This window comes from Cyprinus carpio, chromosome B20 (genome assembly GCF_018340385.1).
Source record: "Cyprinus carpio isolate SPL01 chromosome B20, ASM1834038v1, whole genome shotgun sequence".
NCBI lineage: Eukaryota > Metazoa > Chordata > Actinopteri > Cypriniformes > Cyprinidae > Cyprinus > Cyprinus carpio.
In genome coordinates this window covers 9,892,352-9,908,002 of record NC_056616.1, presented here as the reverse complement: position 1 = coordinate 9,908,002, position 15,651 = coordinate 9,892,352, and the positions used below count along the sequence as shown (strand labels likewise).

At 39.1% G+C, this 15,651-nt stretch overlaps 1 protein-coding gene across 12 annotated transcripts in view; it reads right to left on the bottom strand.

The window, feature by feature from the left end:
* The window catches only part of LOC109113418 (disabled homolog 1-like), a 108,587-nt gene that overhangs the window by 3,994 nt on the left and 88,942 nt on the right, over positions 1 to 15,651 (bottom strand). For 9 of the 12 annotated variants that reach the window (XM_042747048.1, XM_042747050.1, XM_042747055.1 and 6 more), the window contains 3 exons: positions 14,894 to 15,502; positions 11,834 to 11,958; positions 9,541 to 9,618 (listed from right to left, as the gene is read on the bottom strand). In XM_042747048.1, coding sequence (XP_042602982.1) covers positions 9,541 to 9,618; positions 11,834 to 11,958; positions 14,894 to 15,502 — 812 coding nt within the window. Of the gene's footprint in view, positions 1 to 9,512; positions 9,619 to 11,833; positions 11,959 to 14,893; positions 15,503 to 15,651 lie in introns of all 12 variants that reach the window. The other 3 variants (XM_042747049.1, XM_042747053.1, XM_042747052.1) reach the window with 2 other exon arrangements.

The following is a 15,651-nucleotide window of genomic DNA, read 5'->3' as shown; positions in this document are numbered from 1 at the left end:
TGGTTTAAGCTGGTCCTTTGCTGGTTTAAGCTGGTCTTTTGCTGGTTTAAGATGGTCCTTAGCTGGTCATGTGCTGGTCCTGAACTGGTCCGACCAGCTTAAGACCAGCACATGACCAGCTAAGGACCATCTTAAACCAGCTCAAACCAGCATCCCAGCTTCAAAACATACCTAACCAGCATATCCTGTTTTTTTTCAACAGGCAGGCAGCTACACTGCCTGTCCAAAAAAAAAGTCACCACCTGGATTTAACTAAGCAAATATTTAAGATCCACCCATTGGATAATTACTGCATGGATGATTATGTTATGTCCCCAAAGAATGAGGCCAGCTGACTATCTGAATATACTGAATGACCAGGTTATTCCATCAATTAATTTTTTCATCCCTGATGACACGGGCATATTCCAAGATGACAATGCCAGGATTCATCGAGCTCAAATTGTGAAAGAGTGGTTCAGTGAGCATGCAACATCATTTTCACACTTGGATTGGCCACCACAGAGTCCAGAGTCAGACCTTTACCCAAATGAGAATCTTTGGGATGTGCTGAAAAGACTTTGCGCAGCGGTCCGACTCTCCCATCATCAACACAAGATCCTGGCAAAAAATTAATGCAACTCTTGATGGGAATAAATGTTGTGACATTGCAGAAGCTTATCGAAATGATGCCACAGCGAATGCTTGCCATAATCAAAGCTAAAGGCAGTCCAACGAAATATTAGAGTATGTGACTTTTTTTGGGACAGGCAGTGTATTTCCAGTCATGCCAGCATAACTGCTATCTCTAAACACATAAATATCAGACCCTAAATTTTAAATGGCAGCATATACATCTCCCATATTGTATTTTTCCCCCATAAAGTCATAAGTTGAACTTTTTTCAGTTTACTTCCAGTTGTGTATTTCAGCTACAGCATAACAAAGTATGATGGACAACTAATTGCAGTTGTCAAATCCCTCCACATACCTGCACAGTTCCAAGCCCACTTGTTCTCTGACATAATGTCATTAATAATCACTGTAATTGGTTTCTCTTTTAAAATGCTTTTTTTTGTTGTTGTTGTTGTTGTTGTTGTTTTTTCTCAGTTGATTCCATGTATGTGCGTGAGAGCACAAGAGGTTTATTCATTGACATTTTACTTATTTTTGTAAGGGTATAATTATTGAAAACACTTTCTTTGTAGAGAAATGCAATTTCAACTGGTTTACTGTATATTTTAAGCCATTATTTTCAAGTTGATTGTTTTTTTTAGTAGGATCTGGCAACACTGCAATTGGCTCATATGCCAACAGAAGGTCACTGTCAGTGAGCATGCATACGTTCCTGAACACCGGCATACAGACAGCACAGACCACGACAACAACATCCTCAGTCAACCTGTATTACAATCCTACAGCAGCAATGACAGCCAACCGCACAGTATACTGTACATACAGCCATACTGCTTCAAGCACTATTAATATTGACAGCTGAGACATTATCATACCGGGACCATACACAGGACAAATCAAAACTATTTATTATATGGAAGTCTGAAGTCTGAAAACACAATGACCATGTTCACATGCACATCATAGATTTACAACTATTGGAATATTCCTATATACATGTAATCAGCGTATTCCAAACTCCTTTTCTTTTCTGGGAATAATAGAGAAGCTCTATTATTCCAGTTATTATGCTGCATTTGAGAATTTTTGGACAATATTTTAATCAACTCATTAGTTCTCATTCATGTCTTTTCAATAGCACGATGATTTGCAAAACGTTGGGAATTAGACTCTTGTAATGTAAGCCATGAGATTTATTTTATTGTTTGTAAAATGTTAGTCAAAAATGGAAAAGCAATAAATAAATAGTTTTGTTTGGACAGGCAGACATAAATATTCAGTTGAGGTGGATATTCTTATTCGAAATGATGATTAATATGGGAATATGCCAGCTGCATTATTCAGATGATTAAAGCCAGAATATTGGCTTAATGTTGTTATAGCACTCAGGTTAATGCATTTATGACACAACTAGATTATGAATAACATGAGAATATTCTTGTGCATATAAATTCAAATATACAGTATATAAATGTTCCCTTTCAAGGGAACTTCGAACTGCGTCCTCTAGGGGTCGCTATGGGGAACACCTCGTCGTGACCCGTGTCTGAAGCATACAAATACGTCATTCTCTTCTTCGTCTTCACTGACTGTTTTTGTTTGAAGCGTGCATCTGAAAGAACCAGTAAGAGTGCTCTTTCTCTGTCTATCATGCCGACTACTAGCAAGCGATTAGACAATGTATGCATCCGTGTCGGCGTTATTTGACACCCGATGACACACACGATCTTTACGTGATTTGTATGGGTAAAGAGCACGCACACGATGTCTTTGAGGAGGCAATCTGCGTGCATTGCGAGCGTTTTTTCAAGGAAAAAGCTCCGCTCTCGTTCGTCTCTCTTTCCGAAAAAAAAAAAAAAAAAGGCAGCCATCTGCTTCCCGCGGTTCAGGACTCGCCGCTGCTGAGGCACGGAGGAGAATGAGCTCGTGAGAATTTCAGGTGGATCTGTCTGAATGGTCTAAAAAGGGACTTTCCCTTTCGCGCTCAAAATGGCGGCGGACGAGAGAGAGCCTCGGGAGGATGATGTTATATCTTTAACACTTTCTGATACTGAGGTTAGTGCTCTGCTGGGTTTGTACCCAGAAAAAGCAGGAGATATTTGAGGATGGTGAAGAAGCTGAGGCTGAGCCTTCTCAATTGTCCTGCCCTGCGTATGTAGAGCTGTTGGAGTTTATGGATCGCGCCTCGATGAGTGTTATCTTTCCGACCATAGCCCTCCAGCTCAGGTGAGCCTTCCATTTCTGCCTGATCTCCATACAGAGATCGAAAGGAAATGAAAGAGGCCGTTTTCTTCTCGCATCCATCGGTTTCAGCATAAGAGTTTTGCCGACATAGAGGCGATGCACGAAAACGGCTATGAGAGGATGCCCCCTGCAGAAAGAGCTTTCATTCTGCGGGGGAGACATTCTCTCTTAATCTCCCTCCTTGCCATCTAAGCCCCTTCAAGCAATGCATCTTGCTTAAATGGCAAGGCATACGCAGCAGCAGGTCAGGCTGTGGCTTTATTACAAAATAAATGCTTCAAGCATATCAGACTGATCTGCTAAGAGACCTGGATAGAGGCGAAGGCCTTTTTCCTGATCAGGTAGCCGAGCTGCGCCGCACCACAGGCCTCTCTCCGGGCTACCAAGCAGGCCGCCTCTGCCTTTCTTCTCGATGCTCAGGTTTCGCCTTCTGAACTTTTCGGTATTTCCGTTGAGACGGTGATCGAGAAGTTCGGGGAGACAAAGGCGCACTCCGCTGCTTTCAGATCCTTCGTTCCACGAAGGTCCAGGTCTGAGCCCGAACAACATAGGGGTCCTGGCCTGTCTCGATCTGAGGATCAAAGACGGGCACAGAAGGCTAGTGTCGCGGCTCACGCTCCTCCCCCACCTGCGGGCAGGGTTAAGAGGACTGGTGGGTCATAAGGGGGTAAACCTAAGGGATGTGATCCAGACGAGGCAGCGTTCTCGTCTGAGTCAGAGTGATACTGAGGTATCTACTCGTTCCCTTCAGGGATTTTTAACTTCTGCTTTTATCCTCCCCTTCCTAATTCCCCTATAACCACCAGGCTCTCCACCTGATCGAGGTTAGGTGGAAACCTCTAACGCATAACAGTCTCCTATGCTGGACCTATAATGTTTTTGGCTGGTTCTATGTTCATAGCAACCACCTTACTTATGGTCCGGACTAAAAGGAGGCGCCCCTTGAGCGGGGGGCTCCAGCGCAGGAGGGTGGGAAATAACCCTTTCTGTATATACTTATGTGTAAATTGCTGGTGGTTATGTGTCTGCTAATAAACTCTGTGAGTTTCCTTTGCAGTGCTCAGTTACAGTGTTTACTAAACACTCGTCAGCACCAGCCATCCGGCTTCATGATCCGGTATTAGGCGGCTGAGATCACAGGTTTCTGCGGGAGCCTCCTTGATCATCAGGCCTGGCACAGCACTGCAGGGAATTTCATGGATGTCCGGCCAGGTCACCCTGAGGGGTCTCCTGGCCGCTTAGGTGCTGTCGCATCCAGCGGGAAGTGAAGGTGGCAGTTACAGAAGTCTTCTTGTATATGCTGCCTCAGGTGATGCTCCCCTCGCTAGAGGTTTATAAAATTCGAGCTTGCCTCTCCCGTGCGGTTCAGCACCTCTGTGATGCTTAGGAACCTTTAAATACACACGCTAAGCTCTGTGTACTTTCTGAAAACCACATGGTGGTGAGTGTGCACGTTGAACACTTCGCACACTTTCTAAAAATCCACGTATTGGTAGGTGCGCACGCAAGACTCTGCGCACTTTCTGAAATCCTGTATGGTAAGGGTTACGCACTTTGCCTCGTTCCCTTTCTTGAGATGATTAGACCTTGGTTCCTTGGGCTCCATTCAGCCAGTGTATTTGTTTATACACTTCAAGCATCGCTTCCCTCAACATGAGGGCTATTCGGGCGATTCTCATGGTAGTTTAGCAGCGCTCCCCTTTTCCAAGAAGGGTCGCCTATGAGCGTGCTACTCTGGATTCAGGAGTTCTCCTCTCATATGAGACTGAGTTCACTGTTTTTCCCAGAGCGCTCCAGCATTATTTCCACAGATCGAGTTGATGACTCTCAAACATACTTTTTTGAGATGCACCATTCCATCTATGAGCTGCTCTATCAGAGTGCCACGAGAGCCCTTCCTTAGAACAGTATTTGAAAATCCATGATATGGTAAGTGTGCACGTGAAGTCTCTGCACACTTTCTGAAATCCAAACTGTGGTAAGTTTGCACGCTAGTACTCTGCGTTCTTTCTAAAATCCTATATGGTGAGGGCTTCGCGCGGTTGCTTCGTGCCCTTTCTTGAGCTGGTAAAAGCCCCGTTCATCTTGGGCGCCACTCCACCCATGTATCCTCGGATACCCATCTAAACAGGGTGTTGCTACTGGAGATCTGTTGAGACAGCTCCTTCAGCAAGCTTTTGCGGAAGCAAGCTGTAGCCCCTGTGTGACAGGCAAGACTTAGTATAAAATACTAGGCTCCTAGCCGTATCCCTTAAAAGGAATCTTTCCTGAATCCAAGCCTTTAGCTCTACCACCGGGCCGAGGCCCTAACAATTAAGTTGGGTATGTAGCTTAGGCCTTTGGCCGTAAGGGGTATTGTCACAGACAGCTGTCTAAACGTCCCGGGGGCAACTCCCATTGAAATGGTAGAGTTGGTACTTAGTGTTCGCCATGATTCTGGCCTGCACTCCCCTCAGCATGGCGGCGTGGGTATACTGTTCCCCATAGCGACCCCTAGAGGACGCAGTTCGAAGTTCCCTTGAAAGGGAACGTCTCAGGTTACGAATGTAACCATGGTTCCCTGAGTAGGGAACGAGACACTGCGTCCTCTAGCCCCCTGCCATGCTTCGGACGCAAGCTTCAGACGAAGAAGTGAATGACGTGTTTTCCCCGGTGCCTGTTTTATAGTCGCACCGGTAGTGACGTCAGAGGCTGTCGCCGGCCAACTCGTTGGTGTGTTTTTTCATTTGTATGCTTCAGACACGGGTCACGACGAGGTGTTCCCCATAGTGACCCCTAGAGGACGCAGTGTCTCGTTCCCTACTCAGGGAACCATGGTTACATTCGTAACCTGAGACGTTCAGTTATGGTGGACATTCTGAATAAGGTGTTTACATGACCTACAAATTCTGATTGTAGAATATGCCAGCTATCTTATCCAGATTTCTATAAACCTGAATATTGGCTCTGTCTTGTTATAACAATCAGGTTAATAAGTTTAACTGATGCTTGCACAACCAGAATATGATTAGCATCAGCAACGGCTGTTACTCTCTACATGTTTTGGTTGTAATTTGGATGTTTTGTGCACTCACAAAGTCACAACGACAGGTTCCTTTGAGAAAACTTCTGTAAGATCTCTTAAAATCACCTCCAAATTGAAATGCTGCTAAGATTTTACCCTATACACAAATGTACGAAGCTGTTTTTCTTTATTCTAGTCATGGACAGCCACATCTGCTGTACAGTCTGTGTGTTTATAGGGCTGTATGTAGGTGTGTTAATATTTCAGTGGGGATCAGAGCTTCATTCATCATTAGGCAGGTACAGATGAGGCTGCTACATCAGTCAGAGAAACAAGCCTCTGGCTCCCAGAGCCCTTCATTAATGATTCATCCTGATGAGCTCATGTCACCTCCAGACAGGTACCATAGAGCCATCTCTCACTTCTCTCTCACCACACAGAGGCCATTCTGATTTTGGATGTCCAAAGTCTAAAAAAGAAATCATGGTGCCACTTTGTTTCATTCTATGGTATCCTTAAAAAGTACATAGACACTGCACTGTAAAAACATACTGCTTATTAAAAAGCTTAAGGTGAGTAATTAAGCAAATAATTAATTATTTTTAAATAATATTTATACTTTTATTCAGCAAGGATGCATTCAATTGAAAAAAAAAATGAAAGTAAAAAAAATCTATTATGTTATAAAATATTTCTACTTCAAATAAATGCTTTGTTTTTTTATTCATCAAATAATCCTGATCGTTAAGCAGCACAACTGTTTTTAATATTGATAATAATAATAAATGTCCTGAGTAGCAAATCAACATTTTAGAATGATTTCAGAAGGATCATGTGACACTGAATGAATAAATAACAAAATATATATTTAAAGCAAAAACAGGTATTTTAAATTGGAAAAATATGTCACAATATTACTGTTTTGTATTTTTATCAAATAAATGCAACCTTGGTGAAAATAAGAGACATTTTTAATTATTATTATTATTATTATTATTTTTTTTACATTTCCATACACTTTTGAGATACAAGTAGCTTGATGTGTTTTAGACACATCTTTTTATTTTATTTTAGTATTCTTGTCTTTTATTTGAATATATTTTGTTTGAAATGCAAGTTGCTTATGTTATCATCATTGGACTATCATTTGCACAGTTTAATTTAAGTAATGTATTATGTTGCATTTCCCAATAAAGTTACTGGCCAACTGTCTTAGTGGGAATTTAGGATTGTATATCCTGAAGACAGACGAACACAAATAGAAAAGGATGTGTGATTTTTGCAGCGCTGCTTGTTTGTTTAATAAAAATGTCACTAAAAGAAAGATCAGAGGTTGTTATATAATTATAGTTGTTCCTCCGAGTTAAAAGCACCAGCATTATTTTATTCTTTTACTCACAATGACAGACGTCAGAGATAAAAAAGACACTATATGTAGCAGTTTGCGTGTTAGACCTTGCGGTTCAGATCAGTTGATTATGATTTGCTTTGCTGTGATGAAAGACAATATAAAAACATTCATGACCTCATTTTGTATATCAGAAAATGACACGACACAGAAACTTAGATGAGGAGCATTCATGCTGTTCATGGGTATGCCATGCTACACTGCTGTGTAAAAAAAAAGTTCAAAAGCACTGATACTCACACACATCAGGAGCCTTTATGGGATAAAAAGGGACACACACACACAATCACTCATACTCTGTCATCAACAAAACAAAATTACGCCATGAAGGCATATAAACCATATTCCCATGAGATGCATACCAGCATAAGAGTGTTTGCAGCAGCAGGCAGGGACGGCGAGATGAGATACGGAGAGAGAGAGAGAGAGAGAGAGAGAGAGAGAGAGAGAGAGAGAGAGAGAGAGAGAGAGAGAATGAAAGCAGAGAATAAGGTCATGTTCACACAGTAGCACAATATAGTTGTCAGTCTTGTTTGGAGTACTAAATACAGTTATGCTGATAAGATCATTTGACAGAAAAGGATTTCCAAAATGTATTTTTAGGGTTGTCAATGTTACCATTTTAATTTAATGCCAATTTTCATGTTTTGTTCTGCTTTCTAAAGTACAGAAGAGGGTTAGGGCCAAAGCAATAAAAAATAATAATAATACTTTCTCGTGAATAAACTAGTTAAATTACAAGAAAAATGTAGAAATAAAATGTTGAGAATAAAATCATTACATTTTGAGAAAATAGTGTTGCGAAAAAAAAATGTAGAAATAAAATGTTGAGGATAAATGGAATACATTCTGAGAAAAAAAGTCATGTTTTGAGAAAAACTCTTAAATTTTGAGAAAATTAAAAGAAATTTAATGATATATTCTCTAAATTTTATTTCATCATTGTTCTCTATTATAAAGACTTAATTATTGTTATTTTTATTATTATTATTTTTTTAATATTGCTTTTAATATTTTAAATTGTTACAATCAAGCTACTTTAAATAAATGGTGTTTATCAGAGAATAAAAAAAAAAAAAAAAAATAAAAAAAACAACAGACACTTAGGAAAAAAAAATCCATGTATATATATTTCTACTGACAGTTATATATATTTTTTTAATTTAAGAATTAAAAAAAAAGAATAATCATATAAATATCATATATTTGGAGTTGATTTTTTAAAGTTATCTTATTCTCACCAAAGCTGCATTTATTGGATTAAAATTACAGTAAAAACAGCAAAATTGTGAAATATTATTATACTTTAAAATAACTGTTTTCTGTTTGAATATATTTTAAAATTAAATTAATTACTGTGATGGTAATGCTGATTGTAGTGTCACGTGATCCATCAGAAATCATTCTAATATGCTAATAAAAAAAAAAATCTTATTTTTTATTTGGGTGTTTTGTTTAATATTTTTGCAGAAATGGTGTTTTTTTATTTTTATTTTAATTTTTTTATTCTCTGATAAACACCATTTATTTAAAGTAGCTTGATTGTAACAATTTAAAAGTCTTTGCTGTCACTTTCAATCAATTTAATGCATTCCTGCTGAACAAAAGTATTCATTCCTTAAAAAATACACTCAAAAAAGGCACTATTGTCTGTAATAATATTTGTGATAATTGGTGATTACTGTTCACATTAAATAAACTAGATAATATTTTATCATTCGATTTGACTTTATAAAAGACTATTATTAATTATTTGGAAATATTTATAATTTCTTTAATATTACTTCCCTTTATAATAAAGCATCATCATCCTAAAAAAATGGTAGAAATTATTTATAAGATTTAGAATCAAAATAAACAAGACACTACAATACTAAAAGACACAATACAAAGTCCTAATATTTACTCTCGTTACACTATGCATATCATATCACTTCATGCATTAATCAAGATCTCACATGTTACAGAGTACTGAATTTAGATCTATGATTATATTAACAGGACAAATCAGGAGTCACACCTGTTAGTGCACTGACTGTGTGAATGCAGCCTAAGAGAGTTAGAGAGCAGAAAAAGTACAAGATAAAAGAGAGAAGAAAGAAAGAGCACCACAACACACGGCCACGATGTGTGGGTCTATGTAATGGTGGTGAGGACGGGTGAAGGCGTGCTGACGTGACGTCATGGATGTTGGAGCAGGCCGACACGCAGAAGAGAAGAAAAAAGAGGACAGATACCTACCCTGACCTGCCGCTATCTAGCTACCGACCTGAGGACTGTCCGTCTCTGAGCTCTCAGGCTCTGCTTGAGGCTCACTCGCACCCGGAGACTGCTGGGAGTCTCCAGCCTGGACAAAGAAAGAGAGCGGAGAAGAATGGGGCGGGAAAGGAAAAAGAGAAAGAAAGAGGAAAAGAAGAAAAGGACAAGAAAATAAACAGCAGGAAAAGGAAATCCATAGTAAATCCAATAGTTTACATGCTTTTTCCTGCAACAGTAAGAACACAGAAGCATAGGCAATGCTGTAAATGCAGAAAAAAGAGAAGGCATCCATCCATCTATTCATTCATACATTTATTAATCCACCTTCGTCCACCCACACTCTGATGTATTCATAAGTTCCCACACACACACGGTCATTACCGGAGCTGTGAAAACCCCTCGGTTAGAAAGGCTCCTGTATTGTGCTCCTGCATGAAAGGCTTTGGACTAAAGCATTTTGGATTTTTATGAATATTCCCTCTGGAGCTGCACTCTTAACACCGCATCACAGTTTGTGTGGGTGTGCAGTGACTGAGTGAGTGAGTGTGGAGCCCAATGCCATTACAACTGGAGTGGACACACACACACACACACAAGGACTAATTAAACTTTTTGTTCAGCTGAAATATAAAAGAAAGAAGAAAGAGCACTAGTCGGGTTTCCATGGCATTTTCTGATGAGTCATATCTGATAGAGATCAGCAGAGAGAGAGTGTGTGTATTTGAAAGACAGTGGACGTAAGCAACCTTTAAAACCTTTAAGAGGACAGTTCACCCAAAATGACATATTTGTCATGGTTTACTCACTCTCATCTCAATACACACATAAAATCACCATAAACTAGGATGTAAAAAATGATATTTTGAAGAATGCTGATACCTAAACAGTTTCTGTTCCTAATGACTTCCATTGTATTTTTATCCATACTATGGAAGTCAATGGGAACAGAAACGTTGTAGGTATAAACATTCTGTCACTACATTTAGACTTCCATTTTATTTTTTAACCATAAAATTAATGTCAGTGGGAATTAAAACTGTTACCAAAATATCTTCAGAGTATCTTCTTCTGTGTTCTGCAGCATAAAGAAAGTCATACTATTTGGAATGACATGACATGAGTAAATGGTGACATTTATAATTTTTGGGTGGACTATCCCTTTAAGTGACCATGATATTAATATTTAACATTATTTAGAAGGTAAACTGCTGTGACTGAATCACCAAGTCAGTGACTTGAGAACAAAATCTAATCTAATCCATGAATAAATGATTGAAAACAGTTTTGTGAACTGGATCAAACGACTCAAAATAATGATTCGTTCATGAACCGAACTGCTGAGCATTTTGGTCAGTTTAAAACTAACATACAGGTTTTTAAAGACCCAGAATATTAACCATATAAACCACTTTTATGATGATTTTGAAAGCTTTTTGAACCTTGAAATCTGTAGCCCATATTCACTGTACTGAAAAAAGTAACTAAACTATTTTCCCTTTGCATTCTATAGAAGAAAGTAAGCCGTTCAAAGTTGAAACAACACGAGAGTGACTAAATCATGTCAGAATTGTTTTCTCTTATGCATTTCGTCTAAAAACTGGTGGATAATATGTTTTTTTTTTTGTGCTACATTCTTTATGAGGTGATAATTCATATGATGAAATATAAATATTAAAAGCACTAGGGAAGAATCAGGCTCACTTTTAATACTTCAGTTTTCAACAGGTTATGTAATATTTATTTATATTTGAACAATATTAATCAGGTAAGTCTGCATTCTCTATGCTCTTTGAGAAGTATCTCTGTTATTAATAAGGTTGTAATGATTGTCTTGACAGTTACGCAAGCTCATTTAACACCTTAATGGGCCAACAGTGGCTCAGGCAGGGTAGAGGATGCAAAAAAGAATCCAACCTCTCATTTTTATGGTGATAAATCAGAAGACATTTTTATGCTCTTTTTTTTTTTTTTTTGTGCTGTGCTCTCAAAGAAGCCGGTGATGTTGAAAGAAACTAAACTTAAACTTTACGTTTTTATTCAGACAGTATTTTGTGTAATAGCAGAGCATATGTGGGATCAGAAATGTGCATATTGGGGATTTTGGAAATTTGAATTTTGATGTCCACAAAAAAAAAAAAAAAACTTTAAAAATAGTGATCTAAAATATTATTTTTGCTATATACAAGCATATGAATCCTAATTTTGATTTTTAAAAATCCACGTACATACAGTAGTCTATTTCAAGTATGGATGTTGAACCCTTTAAAACTACATTTCCCACGATCCCATTCAATGGCACTTACAGCATCCTCCTCTCCGCTCCGACTAGGGCTGCCCTCGGCCTCACCAAAAGAGTCATCGGTTGGCGGGTCACTGGCGTGGGATGAGGACTTTGATGGAGAACTCTGCCGGGGGGCTGGAGTGGGTGCTGTAAAGAGGCAGAATTATGGTTAGTACTGCGCCAAACAGAGTCAATCTTACTCTTGTTTATTGCATTATCTGATTTAAGCGTCTGATATGTTGTCGGGTGATGCTAAGAAGGTACAAACAAATTTTTCATCCTCTGAGAGAATAACTAAATATCTGTTACTGTCTAATAGGAAGGGCACTGAAATTTTCACACTTACATTAAAGACGAGGCTCATTTTTGATCAATTACACATGAAAACAATGTTCCTTTCTGGGTTCATGCAACCTTAAACTGCTTCAGGAAACCATTTGCTGTCACAGCACAGCATTCAGTCAAGGAAATAGCCTTTGTATATCTAATGTGTTAAATTTCATTTAAGGTTTACAGTGGGTCTTTTTCTTGGTCTCTTGGTTGAGGCAGGTTTATGGTTAAAAGCTGGAATACACTACACAACTTTTAAAACTGAATTTAAAGATTTTAAAACACCAGCTATAAAACCCTTGCCGATTTTGTAAATGGAATGGGCATCACACACTAAACGACTGTGGATCACACACTTTCAAGTCATTTTAGGCTTTCAAGTCATTCTGAACACAAGAAACGCTAACAAACACAAACATGATTAATATTCTCTGAATCTGTGGAAAAAAAATCTGATTCTGTACTCAACATAAACTACACAATTTCTATTGGTTTGTATTAGTTGATGTGGTCTATGTTTATTAAAATCACTATAAAAATTTGAAATAAGACAATGATTATTTTTTAAAGCAATATTGAAGTGTTTATTATAAATGATTTATCCGTGAGTAACGATCAAACAATCAAATCACTTCCCAGTGTACAAAATCCAGTCCTACTCTACATGTTTGTCTCATTCAAGAAGCCGAGTCCCTCAGATAAACATCACAATAGGGGAAAAAGGCTGTTGCAACTTCCATTTCATGCCAACTTTAAGCCTCTTCAAATAATAATAAAAAAAAATGAACTTCTACCACCATTCAGTGGCTATTTTGCCTCAAATCTGGAGCGAGCTGTACCTATGGGAATATATTTTGGGTTTTTGCGCACACTAGTCATGATCAGTGTAAGTAAACGTATGCATTTAAGCCCAAAACCTGTTAGAAAGTGTCCTGTGTGGACCGAAATCCCTTATTGACACCAAATAAATGAGTATGTCTCTCACGGAGGGACTGCTTGTATGCAAACGTGCGACGGTGTGGCATTCCGTCGCTGCAATAATTAGCACTACAGGAGCGAGAGGATCCAAACAGGCCCAACACACAGCGCAGGACTCCCTAGAGATCAGTGATAATTACATCGCTCGCCAGAAACACAGCTGGGCCTGTGACTGACTCTCTCTTTCCCCTGCCGTCGTTCCCCACCGCAGTACTAATTGTCATTTTCACGCTGACTAAAGACAATGCCTTCTGGGCAACAGCATCAAAGCCCACCTTTCAACCTCTGAGTGAAAATGGATGTGTTGATGAAAGACGGGATGAGGTGCGAGTTTGAAGTTCTGTAGTGGGAAACGGATAAAGCCTGTCTAGCCGTGTCAGCACTCTTTAAGGCTTGCGATGCGAGAGGCGAGAGAGAGAAAGGCATGTGGTGAGATACTAAGTTCTTCTATGTGGGATTTGTTTTCTTTGTTGATGTGCTGTATTTAGGGTCTATGGAGCTTTAGGGTAATGTGATTCTGTTGGTCCTGAACAACATTTCTAATATAAAACTACATCCCTAAACTGATCCTTAAGCCTAAATTTACCATTACCAACCTCTAAAATCATTTTAAAAACATATAGTCTGGTCAACTTCTAAGCAAAATCTAACGTGTGTATATCTGACCTGCTCATTTTGCATCACTTGACCCAGAAAAATGTTTTACATTTTATGCAGTGAAGTAACAAGGGAAATTGCAGCTTTCTAAAGATAATTATGTTTCCAAATCGAGATATAATCATTTAAATGTTGGCTGTTATAAACTCTAGCTGTTGAAAGAAATAAATGGAAGTTGCCAACCATTTTAGACATTATCTGATAGATTTATTCAAACATGTATTAAATAATTAAGACATCAGTAAAAGGTTAATAGAGGTTCCTGTGGCCGTGGAGGCATTCCTGTAGCTAACAATGCTAAAAGTCACATGTGTTAGGCATGCATGAACTAACAAAATGTAATTGAATGCAGTGTTACATATTTTTTGATAAACTACCAAATGCATATAAAATATAAAAATGTAATATATATATATATATATGACATTGCAATTTTTTTTGATGTAATCAATATGGTAATGAAAAAAAAAGTCTCAGAAGATGAATTAGACTCCTTAAAAGAAAACCTTTTTGTAGTTTGGCATTTTATTTTATTTTATTTTTCAATAATGCTTGTTGATATTTGAAAAACACTTGTATGCCAAACAAAATCCATATGATGCAACCACCATAAATATGCAGGGAAACAAATAAAACAAAAAATAAGACAAAATAAAACATAAAATGGTATCATACAGCCCTCATGATTATGTGTCAAGATCCTTTTATGACCCTTTTTTGACAAGACAAGGTAGTCCATGTTGTAAAATGTCATGTGGTGCGGCTCTTCAAAAATATAATATACATTGCTTGATTAATTGATTAAAATAATGATCATGCTAATATGTTTACTCATGTGTATTCAAGGTGTAAGGAAAAATGGCTTTTTATTTGATGGTTAAACCACATGCAATGTTGAACTGACCAGAACTGACCTGAAACTTTCCATGAAAATGGTGTAAAAGTTTCACAAAACCATATGAAACCAACATAAATATGATGATTTTATTTGTAAGAACTTCTAACTTTTCTAAAATCTGGTTATTTCAACTAATATCCCCCATTTCTACATAAACAGCCCCAACTTCTGAGTCAAAATCATAGAATGCATTCCATATGTCTGAAACATCCTACTCACGTGAGTTGGTGGAGGGCGTGGTGGAAGTGACGGGTGTGAGGTTCATCTGCGAGATGTCAAAGTCATCGCAGTCATCCGTATCCTGTGCCATTCCCACTCTGCTGAAGTAGCTGGTGAAAGCGTCTGTGGTGCAGGACAGGCTAGGTTGCTCGCTCTTCCTGGCAGGCATGGTGGGCGGCTTTGCCATCTGGAAGTCCTTAAACATCTCCTTGCTCATCTTTGCCTGTCTCTGCAGCGTGCGTTCTCCGTGCTGCGGACTGGAGGCTGTGGAGGCCGAGGTTCCCGCCACGGCTCCGCCCATGGCCGCCGCGGGCATCTCACAGGACGTGGGCACCGCCATGGGAGCCAGTGTCTGAAACATGGCAGCAGGAATCGGCCCTACTGTCTGGGCAGGCATGAAAGCGGCCGGTGAAAAGTGAGCTCCTGCCATTGCAGCCCATTGTTGCTGGGTGGCAGGGAAAAGGTTGGCTTGACCCCAGATCAGAGGCTGAGCGCCCGGTAAGACCTGCGCGACGGGCACTGGGGATTGGACGCCAAACGCTAATGGAGCCTGAGCGGCAAACTGTTGCTGCGCCCACGCGGGCGGCACGGCTCCCATCGTCACGTAACCTAAAGGACAGAGAAAATGAAACTTTTAGGGTGTGTTTACACAACAACAATTTTACTAAAACGGGAAAAGTTTTGCTTTCGTTCACATGGATCCACAAAAATGACTTGGCATAAAATGCTGTATTATAAATGCCAGGCCAGTAGTTGGC